The following is a 16,863-nucleotide window of genomic DNA, read 5'->3' as shown; positions in this document are numbered from 1 at the left end:
TGGAGTGGGAAACTTGTATTGTATGTCCTTAGAGATATCCAGGGTTTTCTGGGCTGTAGTAAGAATTGTACTTCCGGGTTGCATCCGTATCGCAGCTATAGTAGAGGTGCCTATGTGCGGTACATTATTTTGTAATCGTGCGATGAGTCCAAGTTGGAGTGCAGTTGCTCCCCCTATTATACGTACGTTGTCTTGCTGAATAACATAAAATAGAGTTGGGACTATAGCGGTAGCTGAAGCACACTGCAAAGTCACAGTGCCCAAAACTGCAAGATTATGGCCCGAATATGCCTTAATTATATGTTTGGATGTCTGGATCTTGTAGCCAGAAAATAATGTACTGAATATTGTTTGGGGTAGCACATTGACTTGAGCTCCTGTATCAATCTTAAATTTAATGGATTGATTGTCTACCTTTAACTGAGCAAGCCATATATCTGGTTCTTGAAAATCATTTCGTGGCATTATGGAGTGCACTGTTAACGCATATAGATGTAACATCGGGTCGTCTGGGAACTGATTGTAGTTTGTATGGCCAGATTGTGGTTGGGACGACATGTAGGCTAATTGCTGGTAATATTCAGGTGAGTGTGAGTGTTGCGAGGGTGGATGATGAGACACAACCGTAGATGAATCTTATGGTAGATATTGTTCTAAAGAATTGACGGAGCGACATTGAACCATAAAGTGGTTTAGACCTCCACAGCCTCTGCATCGGCGACCTTGAGCTGGACAAGTCTGTTGAAATCCATGAGGGCGGTCACAACGTGAACATTTGATAGTAGTATGGTCGTTGCGTGACGAGCTGTCAGAACGGTGTCATGTGGAAGTAAGTGTATTGTAACTGTTGGCACGAGGTCTGTATGGGTCTTGACGAGGATAGGTGTTGTGATTAGTTGCACGTCGTTGGCAAGATTGTCTATGAATAGCATGCACAGTGGCTGTCGGTGTCTCGTCTGTTGGAGTAACAGTTGTAGCAACGGACATCGACTGTTTATTGGCAGTTTCATCCATTTGGCACATGGAAACAGCTTGTTGCAATGTCAAAGTAGGCTTGAGTAGTAACTTCTTCCGTACTTCAGTATTTGTTATTCCAATAGTTATAACTGCGGCAATAATAGATTCTTTCAGATCAACCCAATTACAGTTATCAGCTTGGGATTGTAATTGCAATAGAAAATCATCAAAAGGTTGTTGTGGAAGCTGTCGGGTAGTTAACAATTTGTTACGAGCATAGGTCACATTGTAATAGGGCTTGTAATATAAATCAAAAGCAGCAAAGATGTCTGCTAATGTTCTGTCTGCAGGGGCTTGAGCAAAAGGAAGTGTCTTGTAAATTTTTAAGCCTTTCAGGGCCTAATACATGCAAAAATATATTCCGTCGTTGTTGCGCTTGGTCCTCACTCGCCATTTGCGCAGCAGCTATGAAAATCTCGAATCGTTCTTTGTTAAATCGCCATGCTTCAGCTGGATTGGAGACAGGTATAAAATGTTTTATTGTTGTGTTTTTACTTATTAAATTAATATTGATGTGTAAAACAGCCTCTTGTTTAGTGGTTAAAATAATTTTGACAATTTTAAATTTCAAAGTAATCTAATTATTACGTTTTAATTCGCACCCCCGGAGCTAAACACGTTGGGCAAGCGCCCAAACTAACCTATAGTAGTTGACCTCTTGAACAATAATTTTTCTCACTAAACTTGCTTTTAAATCATGTCATTTTTTTAAATATCTAATATTGCAATAAAGTTTCCCCTATTCCCAATATTGTCGGCGGATGTGTAAGTGTTCCCCTGAAGTGCTAAATCTTGTTGGGCACATAAAATAATCACTTGCACGTGTGTAGATAGGACCTCTCTGTTTCTAATAACATCTAGTCTATGGTGGTCGTTAACCTGGCAAACTATTGATCCGCGGGATTTGGATTCCATGTAGTCTAAGTACATTTTGTAGGCTAGTTGGTGAGAAGATTTGTTGGAAGTGAAGTGTTCTTCGAATTGTGTCCCCATGTTTTTCCAATCCGAAAATCCCTTTAGAAATGCAGTGTTTCTACTGCCTAAAAAATGACGGCAACAAAAACAATACACTGCATTCTTTGCAACTGAATATTCAATCATTTGATATTTGTCATACCAAGAAGAATTGAAACCTCGATTTTTACCGCCAATTAATCTTTTAGGAAAAGGATTTAGTTTAGGCTGAACTGGAAGGCAATCTTTATCTAGACTAATATCCAAGTTATTCAACGCGTGTAAGCCCATTTATTTTGAATTGGACACGTTGTTTGATGTATTTTGTGCATGGTTAGAGTTGGGGTTTGGAATTACTTCTGCAATTTCTCCTTCATGAGTCAGTTCCATTTCCATATCAGTACTCACGTTTGGAAGAACTTCAGCAGTATTACTAAAACAGTGACTGTTATCAGTCTCCAAGGATTCTTAACCCTTTCCCAATTCTTTGACTAGGTTTTTCTCAGAACTATAGTTATGGCTTTGCGCCGACGATTTCAAAAAACGTGGCATTGCACCTTTCTGATAACTAACGAAACTATCTTCCCTTTTCCATTTTTCTCATTTTTGGGACCCAGATAAAAATTTTCTGGTACTCATATTTCAAAATGCTACTATTATATACTAATAGCGAAATAACCTTAAAAAGGTTTAAGAAAATAAAGCTTAGTTAAAGCTATGTAGTCTTCAAACAGACTTTTTAATAATACCAGCTATATCAAAGCCCTGAAAAAAGCGGTTTGAATATTTTTTCTAGAATAGCTAGTTAGCCTTGAAAAAGGCTTTTTGAATAATTTAGCTAGAATAGCTAATTAGCCTTGAAAAAGGCTATTTAAAAATTAGCTTAAAACAGCTAAATAGCCTTTAAAAAGGTTGTATTGGCAAAGTTAGTCTCGGAAGAGACTTAGAAAAAATTTGACTGGGAGAGAATCGAAATTGAGAACTACCTGTTTGTTCAGGAGCAGAAAACGAAATGAAGAAACGCGCGTTATCTGGGACAAGTCCGACCACCGAAGGTCTAGGTCCTTTCTCTACGATCAGTGGTCACTGATATCACGTGATTTCGCAAAAGGGACAAGGAGTAAAAAAGAAAAACCCTAATCCCCAGGACGCTCTGTATTCAAAGTAGTGACTGGTACGATGCTTTACGCTTCGACTTCAGCTCCGCTGGGATTTCCCTTCGTTTCAGCGTTGCAACGGCTTAAGTCGTATTAAAGAAATCCAGTTTCTCACTTTATGCCCCCTTTTGTAGAATTCCTAGAAACTAAGCTTATGTTTATTGAGTTGGTTGGAGCTAAGTTATCACTGAGGCAAACAGGTGGTTTTTTTTGCTGCTTTCCGTGCACGACGGACTTCCCCGTCCCGGGCCAGTCTTTTGTCATATACTCTATATCAATGTTAACAGAGTACACTACCAAAAGCAGAAACCACAGAGTTCGCTGCCTTTGTTTGTGTACTCAAGTAATATTGATTTCGAGTATAGGTGGTTCAAAAGGGAACGTTTTGTTAGGGCCATTTAGGACTCTTGCAAATTGGAATTGAATGGGAGTTCTTTTTTTAGGGGGCTAGATGACCAATTTTAGAAATAAATAAAATTTAAAAATCACATTTGGAGGCCCCAGAGGCAATTTTTTTTAAACTTTTAGAGGCCCCTAAAATAGGCCTAAAATTTTTTAACATAGGCACCTGCCTACTTGTGCCTACTGCTGGCGGGGGCACTGAAGAACAGCAGTCGCCATCACTAAGGCTTAAACTCGGCAAGGCCCGATTATTATAATATGATCGTCAGAAAAGAAAATAACGTCGATGAAGCAGTCTAATACCTTGGGTTCGTTGTGACTTCTGACACCATGTGGTATTGTATTAAACATTCCGTTAGATTACATTAAATACTTTAGTCAAAACTACATATCAGGATCAAACTGTGATCTCCCGTCTACATTACATGAACTGATTAATCTACATGTGATCACCTTGGGGTGTGTTGCCCCCTAGTGCCTAACTAAAGAACTGTTAATAACAATATGACGTAATGATAATTTATATGACAATATAACAAAGTTTATTTGCCACAACTATTATTCCACTTCAATTAAAATCTGAAAATGGACACGTTTCGTGGAATAATCAAACCCCACAATCTGTAAGATATTGCCGACCTTTGAGACTTGTCTTTTGCAAGGAAACCGCGCAGTTAATTAAAGACGAAAAGAAAAAGGTTACCGAAGAAATAAAAGCTCTCTTACCAGTTGATCTTCTTCTCAATACGAATAAAAAAATTCCGTTAAATATGACCTATCCTTTACACTCATTGATGGAAAGGTATTAAATGTCGTAACAGCGACTAGATCGCAACAATCTTGTCCAATTTGTGGAGCAACATATGCGCTATATTTAATAAGATTTAAACAATTAACTTCATCCCAAAGTTTGAAAATATCAAGTATGGAATTAGTCAACTTCACGCGTGGATACGTTGTCTCGAGTTTTGTCTTCACCTTGGATACTGAAATTGTGATGGCCTAAGATGCTGGCGGATAGAAAATTTGGCCGTAGGGGGCAATAAATTATAAACCAAATAAAAAGCAAATAACAAAAATCTACGTTTGTTGGTTCCAATTAAAGCTTGGGATTTTCGATAAAAAATGGGGGTAATCGAGGATATCACTAAGCGCTGGGAAGTCTTTTAAAAAGAGTCTCGGAGTCTTTTTCAGAGAGTTTTATTATCTTTTTAATAGAGTAACGATGTCTTTTTAAGAGAGCCACTTAGTTTTAATGAGAGAGTCACGGAGTCTTTTTAAGAGAGTCACGTAGTCTTTTTAAGAGAGTCACGGAGTCTTTTCCAAAAAAGGCACTGCTCAGAGGAATTATTCTCTGTCCAAGATAAATAAGTTCTGGTTTTAGCGAGATATCTGAAAGTAGAGAGATTTTGGAAAATCAGAAAAAGCAGATTTTGTACGAATGCATGTGATATTTGACATTTAAAGGTTAAGTGCCAAGCTTAATTTGGTTAAACAGTAGCATGAACCTACCGATTTTGTTTTGCCCCAAAATGTGGGCCTATGTGAATATAATATTTTATCAAAATATATATGAATATTTTAAATGGAATGTTAAGATAACATTGAGGTATCTTTATTTCACTGTATACATTAGTTTGTATTAAAAATCATTTATCAATAATAAGGGTTTCGCATCCATATTTAACATGATTAATTATTGATTATCGAAACTAAAAATCACATTTGAAGAAGTCTTTAATATGATTGTAGGAACCTGGGAGGAATTACTTTTACCTTTTAACTCTTTAAACAAAATATATTAAGGAAATAAGGTTCAAAGTCAATAAAACACAATATCACTATGCTTTGTTCATGGACAAATAGCTTAATGACTTAGGTCTAGGGTGGTGCCTTAGGTATTAGCCTAGCTGATTACTATTATTTTAATATTATCTAGTATGTCTTAAATGTCTTATTGTTTGAGTTAATAAAAACTTATTATTTGGTACACTGAATAGTGCTATGCTTATAACTTATTTTAAATTTGGCCAGGAAAAAGCTGTTTTAGGTAGTACCAACTTGTTTTTGTTAATGACGTAATATCTAAGTGAAAATTGACGGAACAAATATTATTTGTAGGTTCGAGAGTATGCTCTACAACTTTCTCTTTGAAAAGTTTTGTCTGACGCCTTTCGGTAAAAAAGTAATTTTTGCAAAACTACGAAATGTTTTCCGATTTTTCTTGCCAATAAATATACCCTAAAAATCTCAGAACTCCACATTAAATAGGCTTTAAGAAACATATTCTCGCCGAATGCTCTAAGACCCTGTATATTTTACTCAAAATCACAGAAATGCTATAACGAAATTAAAATGAAATTTTTATGAAGCTCGAATTTTTATATTTAAAGTTCATTGTGAGAAAATCGTAGCCAGATCAATAGGCCCATGAGAATAGGGGGGGGGGTTGCAATTTCAAGACTGTAGATGGCAGCCCTGCCCTTGGACGGAACATCCGCTATCTCGCTGCAGACGAAAAAAAGCAAGGCTTAACAGCGATGCATCATGCATTGCCTACTTAACAATTTAAAAATATTCTACTAGCTTTACACTAATGGCATAAATTAAAAGGTATGAGTTGATTAAACTTTGAAAATTTTCTGGAAGTTAATTATTTGTCATTTTTAGACTGATTTCTAGATGTGGTAAAGAGTCAATATCAATACAAACCGTAACGCCACGTTTAAAGGTTGTTGTATAATTTTCTTGATTTGCCACGTGTAAGGTGAATTTTTTTATCTAACGTTATATTTTTGTTGTCAATTTTATAGTTTTATAATGGATAGTCCCAAAGCTTCCACATTGAGACTTAAACTAGTTTCAAGATCTCCGTGCTCAGCGCTTTCGCAGAAAATCCAAAGTGACCCAGAAGATGTAGTTATTTACCGTATAGTCGATTTTTCAAAGTACACTAGAAACAGTGCCACGCATAACAGAATAGAATATATTATCATACAAAGAATCTAAAACAAATACGCAACGTCAATATAAACGTAGTCTCAAATTTCTGACTGAAGGATACATTGACCCGTCTTCCATATCAGCACAGTTTCAAAGGTTTGTGGTTTCTCTAACAATGAATTATATAAGTATCTTACTGGTTTTTTTCTATTGATACGTAGAAGGCAGAATCTCGCTTTAGTTACGGGTAAATGCTATCGAAGCATGAAAAAAATCGAGAGACCGTACCTTGTAATGGCTGCAATTAAACCAAAAGGGGTCATCAAAGAGACAGTTTGCGAATGCAAAGCTGGGAAAGGCGGATGTTGCAATCATGGTATTGCTCAACTCAAATTAATAGCTCTACTGTAGAAATCTGGGTACGAAGTAGCACCTCCTAGTCTGGCTTGCACAGAGCTACCACGAACGTGGAACCGTCCCAGAGGTAAAACCATAGCAACTTTCAAGCTCAATGAAGTAAACTGGGAATCCCCTAAAGAAGGAAAAAACTCCAAAAAAAATGGAATCCAAACTTTATGAAGCAAGACGTTTTGGTTATCGATCAAAAGATGAAGAAAAACAAGCAATGGAAAGATTGATAGCTGATCTTTTAGAAGCAGGTGACACGAATAATGTTCCATTAATGGTGGTGCACGATGATTTAGCGTGGGTTAAAACTCAAATGGGCGAAGCTTCACAACGCTCTTATTCGTCGTATCAATTAAGCTTCACAGAAAGTGGATTTGAAGTAATTCACTCGTTGTTGCCTTGTGATAAAGAAAATTTATAAAGCAATTGTGATATACCAGAAGTATTTATTCCAACCAAATGTTACAAATCGAATGGAACATATTTTCCACTATCCATGGCCCAGGATAAAATTCTCTGTTTCGCTAAAATAAGTTTTAACTTTTGCAGAAATTTGTTATATATTAACTCGTGATAATTGGAGCCTGATAGTTTCATAGAACTGCACATATTGTCCACAATTTGTTGATTACTGGAGAAAGACTAATTGGAATAGTTCGGTCAAATATATGATAACACCTAATTCTTTGAATTCTTCTCTCCACATGAATCCGCAAAGCAGCAATTTTTTGGGTTTCTTCAACCTCTTTCTCAGAAAAATGATCTTGTTTGCCAAGAAACAGTGGAATATTAAGTTTTAATCCTTTTGTCGCCAACATTTCTTGAATGAGGAATCCTTTGTCGGCCATTATTGAATCATTTTTAGAAAAGCTTAAATTTAAAAAACCACTGCGTTGAGTTAATTCTTTATCGCATATTGAACCGGTATAAAGATTAGATACGAAAGATACATTTCCACTTGGTGTAATACCAAGGAGACCTTTATACGTAGTTGTAGACTTATAATTTGAGTACGTTCCCGACTGTAAAACTAGCGAACTGGATGTTTGCCACTTGAATTCAGTTGCATCTAGAATCGTCCTAGTAATTGGATATAGTTCTTTAAATTTTTTAGGCATTGTTTTGTCAATGGCTTCTCTTGTAGGCCAAATGCTCATTTGGCCTAACCGCAAGTAAATGAAACTGACCCATGAAATCATTATCCGACTAACTGTATTGCTCGATATACCAAACCGGTCGCGAAGATCTTTCACAAAAAGGCCTAATTTAATGATCATCATTACCATGAAGAATTGGTCAATTGGTTTTAATTTTCTTGGCATGACAAATCCCGTGGTTTCAATATTTTTATTTGGATACCGTAATTTTAGATTTTCACCGTTTTCACCGGGTTCGAGGTAATTATAAATGGCGAGGAATTTCTTGTAGTTTTCAAATCCAGTGTAAAAGGAAACTTTTACATCTTGGTCCTTAATTGACTCAATAGTTATGAGTCGTTTTTGTAGAGGTTCTAATAATCCTCTATTGGTTACGGTCAATTTAACGTTACGCGTTTGAAGCGTTTATGTTTCACTCTTTTGCTTCGATACTATTTCCTTTAATAAAGAAGTGATTACGCATTCACTAGACAACTTTTCTTCTAGGGTCCTATTTTTTTCTCTCAGCTTTTCCTCATTGGCTCTCATTTTTTCTTTCATCTTATCTTCTTGCTCACTAAGTTTTTCTTCGAGGGCTGAAATTTTTTCTCTGAGGTTTTTTTTAATCATTTGTAAGGTGGTTATGTATTGCACAAACAAACGAACACCCATCAGGAAACGAAGATTCACAAATATTAATTTACATATCACTGTTATTCATCGGTTCATCGGGTTCATTAAATACGCCAATATCTGGATTGTCATCAATAGCTGCATTTGTGTTGGTATCCAATTTTTTTTCCAGGAGTAATAGATTCAATTTTTTTCAAATCTTGACTTTTTTCTCTCGCGAATAAATTTGAATCCCAAGTAAATACAGTGGGTGCTCTGCCTGGTTTCAAAATTCTTATGCCGTCCTGCTCAGTTGCCTTGAAATCCGAATGTAAAAAATGTAAAGAGCAAACGCAAGATAATTTTGTGAGTGTCTCTTCAGTTCTAAGAATATTTTTCAGCCAGACCTTTCGAAGTTCTACATTTTGGGTGTGTATAGTATGGTAGCTTACCTGTTGAAATAAAATGTATGTTTACTAACTTTACTTTTACTTAAGCCTAGGACTAAAATGGTAAAGTGCTATGGTGTTATATACCTTTTTTCCTTGGCTATCTTTAGTTGTTTTCTGATTACATAGTGATACGGTACATAATCGAGGTTTTACTCTTGACGGTGCCATATTGTAGTTTTCAAAAATTAATATAAGAAATCGCCACTAACTCGCTATAAAAAACCTTTGAAGTAAAGACAACGCGCATAAACTTTGGAACAAGCAGACTACTAGGTCACGTGGTTCAAAACGTCATGAACAGGATGTTCCGTCCGAGGCTGTCTGCTTAGCCTGTATTCAGTACAGCTGCCGCCCCTCTTTTCTCATGGGACTATTGAGGAAATAATGATATCAAGAAATCGGAGAACGTACTAGTGGAGCCATTTACAGAAGCGAGTATTACCTTGGCTAGACCGAAAATTGAAATTCAAATTGAATCGTTATCTGTCTGGAATTTGTTTCTTGGAAAATAATTGCGACTCAATAGACATACTAGCTCAACCCAAAATGCATAAAAATTATTTTAATGTACGCTAATCTATCGAAATTAAAAAATAAATAAATCTGCGCAATGTTTAAACCGTGGCGATGGTCCCTTTAACTTATCCACGTTCTCTCCCCTTTTTATATGTTCTTATGGTCCTCCCCTCTCCCACACAACGTAACAATTCCTCCTCTCGGAGAATCTCTCATACCGACAATATTAGCCTCGCGCGCGAATGAAGATATCGAGCCCATAGCTCATATAACCCAACGACGGTCGACTCGCCTTTGGGAAAACACGCTCGCGGCTATAGAACAGTAGCCACTATATGTATAAAGCTCAAAAATGTTTTTTCGTCGCAAAGTTTTACCATTATATTGTCAGACTTGTAAAAATCCCTGAAGAAGGAGGAAGAGTTCCCCCGAAACGTTGGATTTTATAAATAAATATATTGTTAATTTTCAAACCGTTTCAAGTCTGTTTTAATGTAGTTCTTTCACATTGTGCTTCTCTTCACTTCATGTTAAATTGAAATATTGAATAGTTAATGCCAGCTTTTTATGAAGTTGTATTGAATTTTAAATTATTCAAGTTTTTCGACAGATTAATGAAAGCGTCCTGGAGAGTTTTCATTTGAGAGAAAATTGGGCAAATTTGAGAATTTTGGCTAAATAGGCTCTTGCTAAATGTAAATTCTTTAATCCTACCTGACAAGTTTTGGCAGTAGGTGTTGTGGAATCTCTTTCAATTGGACGACGATGAGTTGCTTGTAGCTGTTCCTCAGCGACGCCGTGACGGCGGTGTCGAGTTCGAACATGCACCATTGGCTTTTTATGTACTCCTCCGTCAGCACGATAATTACGGCACTGCTTTTGGACATTGCGCGCGAAATGTTTTCGCTTATGAGGAGACCTCCCTGGAAATTATAACTTTGATTTCGTAATAAAACTTCATGCTGAGGAAATATAGGATAAAATTATTTAACGTAAGTTAAAAATAAATAAATACCACTTATTGTGAAATATATAGTTTTTATTAAAAAACGGGACAACTAGTTTTGGTTTGGGTACATTTGTTCGAATTTCATTCCTCCGAACGGTGGTACAAATGTCCGAATGATCATTTGTCCGAATGCCGGAAAACAGGATCGTATGTCCAAAAACTTATTTCATTTGCCCAAAAAAATTATCACAACTTTTGTTGGTGATTTAGTCCTTCAACTTATGTTAACTTTACTGGCGAATTTCATTTGTTCGAATAATTGTTGTCCGTTTTTTTCGAACATTAGGAATTGGTTTTTTTTTATAAATATTGTTAATATAAGAAAATAGTAACATTAACGTGAACCTCACCTAACCTAACCTAAAATATCCACAACATTCAACGCAATTGCCACTTACTATATCGGGCAAAGGAAAAATGTACATAATAAGATAAAATGATTAGACATTATACATTATAGAAATACTTATTTAGCGACAGAATTCGGACAAGTGATACTACCGATTCGGACGAATGAAACAAACAAGTTGTCCAATTTGAACAATTGAAACATTTGTTATTTCGGCGGTTCGGACGAATGAAATTCGAACATTTTTTCCACCGTTCGGAATATTGAAATTCAAACAAATGTACCTACCCCCTACTTTTGCCTTCCATTCGGAGGCTTCTTCAGGTCTGACGTGGGCGAGCGCTATACATGTGTACACAACAATACAAATTAGATAGCTCACTGACCGCGCTCTTAAAATATGTTTGGGCAAAAGTACCCCAAAACAAGATATTTTCGTTTAGAATAAAGGCTTTAACCATTTCTTTTAAACCTACTATCAAACCATTGTATAAACATCTCAATAGTGTCAAAGACAAATCAAATGCTCTACTAAAACAAGGAATTTTTAAAATTCCCTGTTATGATTGTGATAAAAGTTACATTGGTCAAACGGAAGGATCCTTTAAAGTTCGTTTAAATGAACACAAAAGCCCCATTAGACGTAGTGAGTGGGAACAATCAGTCGTAGCCCTTCACGTTAAAGAGACTGGACATTCACCCAACTTTGTTGATGGTAAATCATTTCTGAACCTATATTTTATAAAAAAAAAAGATACGCGCGAAGCTATCGAAATTAATAAACATCTGGGAAAATTAAAAAAAAATAGATAGACCTTGTTTACTTTTATTTTTTACTATATTAAATTCTAACGATTAGTTTGCACCTTTGACCTTTGTAATTTGTAATGTTGTGTATATAATGATGTACAGCTCTCGATCGTGTCTGAAACGAAGAAGCATACGAGTGGAAGGCAAAACTAGTTGTCTCGTTTTGTAATATGATCTACGTATTGCACAATAAGTTGGATTTATTTATTTTAAAATAACGTTATTTTATTTACAAGTGCTACCTTTAGTCTAATTATAATTAACTATGTGAGGAAATAGCAGACGACTTTTGCAGATAAACCTGTAGCTATTGTGTAGAGATAAATTTTATCGGGGGGCAAGCTTTAACACGACCAATTTATAAATAGGCCGGTAGGCGGCGATTCGGAAATATAAACTAAGCCTATAGACGCTACAATAAATCATCGTCCCAAGAAATCGGCTAGAAGTAATATTTCCAAGAGCCAGCACCTGCAAGTCATTGTTTTATATTAATAGTTAAAATACTGGAATTTTTCACCTTTACGGCAGCAACAAGCGTTCCCTTTTAACCAGGTAGGTTTTTTTAACATATTAAAGGTACATTATCACTGTTAATTTTTTTAAATAAGGAAATAGTTCGTTTGTCTGAAATAGAACCTCTTTTGTTATATAAAAGATTTATTCACACTGGCACGTTTTGTTTTCCACCAGGTCAATATTAGAGCAGTTTTGGCAGAGTTATTTTTTTGTAACTGAGGGTAGAATGGCAAAATTGGCAGGTCAGAGAGACAACACGTATTTCTTTGTACGTACTTATTTTCTCACTAAACGTCTTTAGGGAGCGGTTGGGTTAAATCAGTATTCCAGGAAGAAAGTTTTTTTGTTTGAATGAGTTTCTGTGCAGGAAATTTGTATTTTTCATTTCTATAAGCGTTGCCTACGATATTATAAAGGCCCGTGCGCCCAAGGACAGTAGATACAGGTACGAGAAAGTGTATTGGCGGCCTCTGTTGGAATATATCACCTAAAACGACCTAAACGCAAGGAGAGTTAGTTTTAGAAAAAAAATGGCGGTTACCTAATTTTAACGGTTCTAGACGAGGCTTAAAGGGCCTCCAAAGTTCGGTGGCAAAATGAGTGTAAAGTCAGTAAAGTTCGAAATTTACGGTTGACTGTGCCCGCCTCTGCCAAGGCCGAGTGAGGGGTTGGGGGGTGGGGTGAAAAGCATGCTCAATTTTATTTTTTTTGCCACCGAACTTTGGAGCCCCTTTAAGTGTTTAAAACAAATGGGCATTTTTTATTTAGGCTCGTAGTTACCTCTCCGAGGGGACAAAGTCCCCTAGGAGGGGTTATACAACGACCGTGTCTGTGGGTGGGTCTGTGGGTGGGTCTGTGGGTGGGTCTGTGGGTGGGTCTGTCTGTCTGTCAGGACTGCGAACGCGTTCGCATTTTCGGTGCAAAGTGTAATCACTGCGTACGCAGTTTCTCAAAGGGTTGGCAAAACCACCGTGTGACGGTGAGCGTTAACGGATGCATTTGCGGTTTGGTTTGGATGGTGTTTTTTCGCTCACCGTCGTGACGGTTTGGTGTATTACGTTTTTGTAATGTTTATGCGTAGGTTGTGAGTGTTGAATTTGTTGTGTTTGTGTTCTGATGGTTGTGCATGTTGAGTCTGTTGTGTTTATATGGGCGTTTTCTCTCCAACTTCTTCTTAATGACTTTGGGACGGACCGAGTGCTGAGTGTAATGCTACCTCTCAACGTCCAATGGCAGGGTTTCCACCAGTTGTACACGGTATTCGTCTTAGTATCAATTTGCGATCGCATCGGGCGGGATTTGAACCCGACACCTCCTGATTGACAGGCGGACGTTCTACCACAGAACCACCGACACTTGTTACGCCTTATTGAAAATTAGACCTTCAGCTTTATCGGAAGCGTATTTAATAGAGTAGGAAATTTTGGTTTAATTGAAATAGAATTGAAATTGAAATTATTGCATCGAAGAAATTCTAATTTAGCGTTTCTCTATTGATTAAAAACAAATGCGCCACCCAGGTTTCGAACCCAGACCATTCGGCTTGGCAGTCGAGCGCTCTACCACAGAACCACCGATAGCTGCTTAGATTCACTGAAATTAAGACAGGCATCGTAAGCATAATAGGTAATAAAGTCTTTTTTTATTAATGAATTTATGAAGGCCTAATCTGGTATTTTTTAAAGGTTAAATCTTGTTTTAGCGCAGTCAGCCGAGATTAGAGGGTTAAAGGGTAGACCCTGTGGGTGGTCCACTTTCTTAACGACCTATATATAGTTCTGTTAATTCAAAGGAGATAATTTAACGTTAATTGCTTTAAGAGCTGGCGGTTAGTCAAGTGGCTCTCTGTGCTTTGTTGATGGTAAGGTTTTTGCTTCTTGTAAATACATTTGGTGTGGATATTTGGATATCTACGATTTCTAACGCAGTCAATGATTTCTTGGGTGTGCGAGTCATTATATGATATTGGAAATTGGACGGCATTGGTCTTTTTCATGTGGTATGCGTCACAACGTCAACAGGAAGTGAACGAGTCGTCCACTACCAGATATCTACGGTATCTTCATCAAGGGCGAGTGTTGAAATAAAATGAGCGTTAAAGATGCGGCAAGTATTTCGTAAGCGAGTAATTCCAAAAAGCCTCTGTAGATATTTCTTTCATTAAAATTTGCTTCGTATTATATTTAACTGATAAACTTGTTCTGTAAAAGGGTTTAATTCAATTGTGCATTGTTATAGTACGTCTAACTTACTGTTGTAACTACTTAACTTATGATATTCTGAATAAATTAAAATTGGTCGTTTCGTCTCAATTATTTTAATTATAATTAAAATTTTATACCGGGCGGGATAGAAATGGGTTAATATTTTTAACAAATAACTCTAAATTGCGGAGATATATCTTTAAGGGTTATCTCGAGAAATTAATACCACTAGGGACAATTCTTCCGAGGAGAGGTATATTTTGGCTTGCCAACTTGTTTTATTTTTAATTTAACATAAAAATGGTAAAAACTACAATTATACTGTCCATGGTGAACCACGTCTTAATAATGAAGACGTTTAAAATCGAATTTATTTTCCTGCTTTCTCTCCCTGTATCTACTGTCCTTGGTGCGCCGTTGACGAAGAGGGGGTATATTTAGACGATGCGACGTCTTGTTGTTTTGCCTTATATCCCCGAAAGATGTCGCGGTAAGTTGGACCTTAATTTTTCAAATAAGGGATTTTCATAAAGTTTTTATGCAAGGGGGCATTTATTAGATTGTTTAACATTAGAGTTAAAACCATTGATATCATTTATCACAGAAGTTTGAGGAGAGAGATGTCTGACAATAATTCTGTTATGAATAGGCGATAACATTTCTCTTGGTTTTGACTGTAGTTTAGAACCATTTTGTTGATGTATTCTGTTTTGAGAAAGATCATAGTCAATATTTTGGCCTAGACCATCATTGATGCTTGAAATAAAGCTGTTGTTATTTGAAATTATATTTGTACTGTCATGTTGAGATATTGCCACACCATTTGATTCATCAAAGTTAATCACAATTGGAGTATCAGAATTAATCACAGTTGGAGTATCACAGTTACTTGAAATTGATTTATCACAATTTGTAACACAAGGCACAACATTCGGATTAAGAAATCATTATCCTTAAAGTGCCTACTACACACTTTTCCATCTCCTTGAGACTCTATTAATTCTATGTAACGAGAAAGATCCGTTGGACCAAATATTGATTATATCCATTCCCTTTTAAATTCTTCTTCTTTTGGGAATGTGTTGAAACTGATATGTGGAAGAATGTTTTACATGCTCAATTTCACTTTTTCTGCTCCTTCTTTTTCACTTTCATTGCACTTGGGAACAGAACAGATTACCATTTTCAAAATTTGAACTACATAAATAATGATCATTAATTTGGTAACGCACGATTATAAAATGTTAACAGGTTATCTTACTTTTTATTGTAATTAGGCCTAGGGTTAAATTTTATGATGTGCATGTGGTTAGGGTTAAAAACGAACAGAAATACCACGTTTTAAATTAAAACTAATTATGTAAATGAAATACATGACACTTCCTTTCATGTTAAAAATTATAAGTTACAAAAAAGAGAAAAATAGTTAAATACCAAGGCAATTTTGATCTTAAAATCATAAACAACATCGCAATGCCGCTCGTTAGTGACATTTTGTAATTGTTTGAGCCGTTGCCTCCGATATATCTAATAGCTCTAGCACAGAATTTGGCGATCACGTAGGCATGGAGTCCAACTTCGAGCGGACCTAGCGGTGAGATGTAGCAAACTAAAGTGCCAGAAAAAAATAAGATAAATCTCCCGTGCACGGGCCTTTATAATAACGTAGGCAACGCTATAAGTTAATATTGAAATAGCAGTACAAGAGTTTCGGCACTTCCACGGTTTTAAAGTAATTAACCGCTTGGCTAATTCTAGTGGATGATCTACTATTTCTTCCATTAAAACACTTAAATCTTGTTAATAATCGAAAATTTGAGGAAAAACCGTTATAACACTCTCTAACTCTTCTGTTCGTAAATAAGTAAACCAACACGACGATTTCTGCTTCTCTGACTCCTGAGTCAACGTTAGTTCTAAGAGCTTTTGGGACAATACCCCAGTTTTTCCCAGAAATAACTGTTGAATAACGTTGTTTCCAATGAATTTAATCGGACATCAATCAAGTTAGTTACTAAGTCTTTTTACCCAAAGACCTTACGGAAAACTCATGTGTGATATTTCATTAACGTCATATTAACTATTTACTAGTATACGATTAGGCACAATGCGTTTTCCTTACACTCCTTTCGTCAGGGAGGGGGGAATGTCTATTTAGAAATGTCGTACAAGGTCACTTGACCCCCGTTAAAAGGAGAAATTGAAGAAAGAATAGGTGGAGGACTACACAACTTTCACTAAGGCGGACGGACGGGACGCTAGCGGTAGGAAGTAAAATGTTGAGTTACCCTGCCTATCACCTTAAGTTAAGTATGCATTTTAAATATACTATAAGCATTCCTGCTCTGTAAGTCCTATTTTTCAGAAAGAATATT

General features: G+C 36.4%; 1 protein-coding gene across 1 annotated transcript in view; it reads right to left on the bottom strand.

Moving 5' to 3' along the window:
- Window positions 1–819: 819 nt before the first annotated feature.
- LOC149949760 (uncharacterized) overlaps window positions 820–16,863 on the bottom strand; it is a 39,601-nt gene continuing 23,557 nt past the window's right edge. Inside the window, exons 12-14 of the mRNA XM_090169494.1 lie at window positions 10,312–10,520; window positions 4,843–4,922; window positions 820–1,310 (exon numbers count right to left, since the gene is read on the bottom strand). Coding sequence (XP_090025620.1) covers window positions 820–1,310; window positions 4,843–4,922; window positions 10,312–10,520 — 780 coding nt within the window. The remainder of the gene's footprint in view (window positions 1,311–4,842; window positions 4,923–10,311; window positions 10,521–16,863) is intronic.

This window comes from Leiobunum rupestre, chromosome 3 (genome assembly GCF_980474605.1).
Source record: "Leiobunum rupestre chromosome 3, qqLeiRupe1.1.hap1, whole genome shotgun sequence".
In the NCBI taxonomy this organism is placed as follows: domain Eukaryota; kingdom Metazoa; phylum Arthropoda; class Arachnida; order Opiliones; family Sclerosomatidae; genus Leiobunum; species Leiobunum rupestre.
The sequence above is the reverse complement of the archived record's forward strand: the minus strand, read 5'-3'. Positions and strand labels throughout refer to the sequence as shown.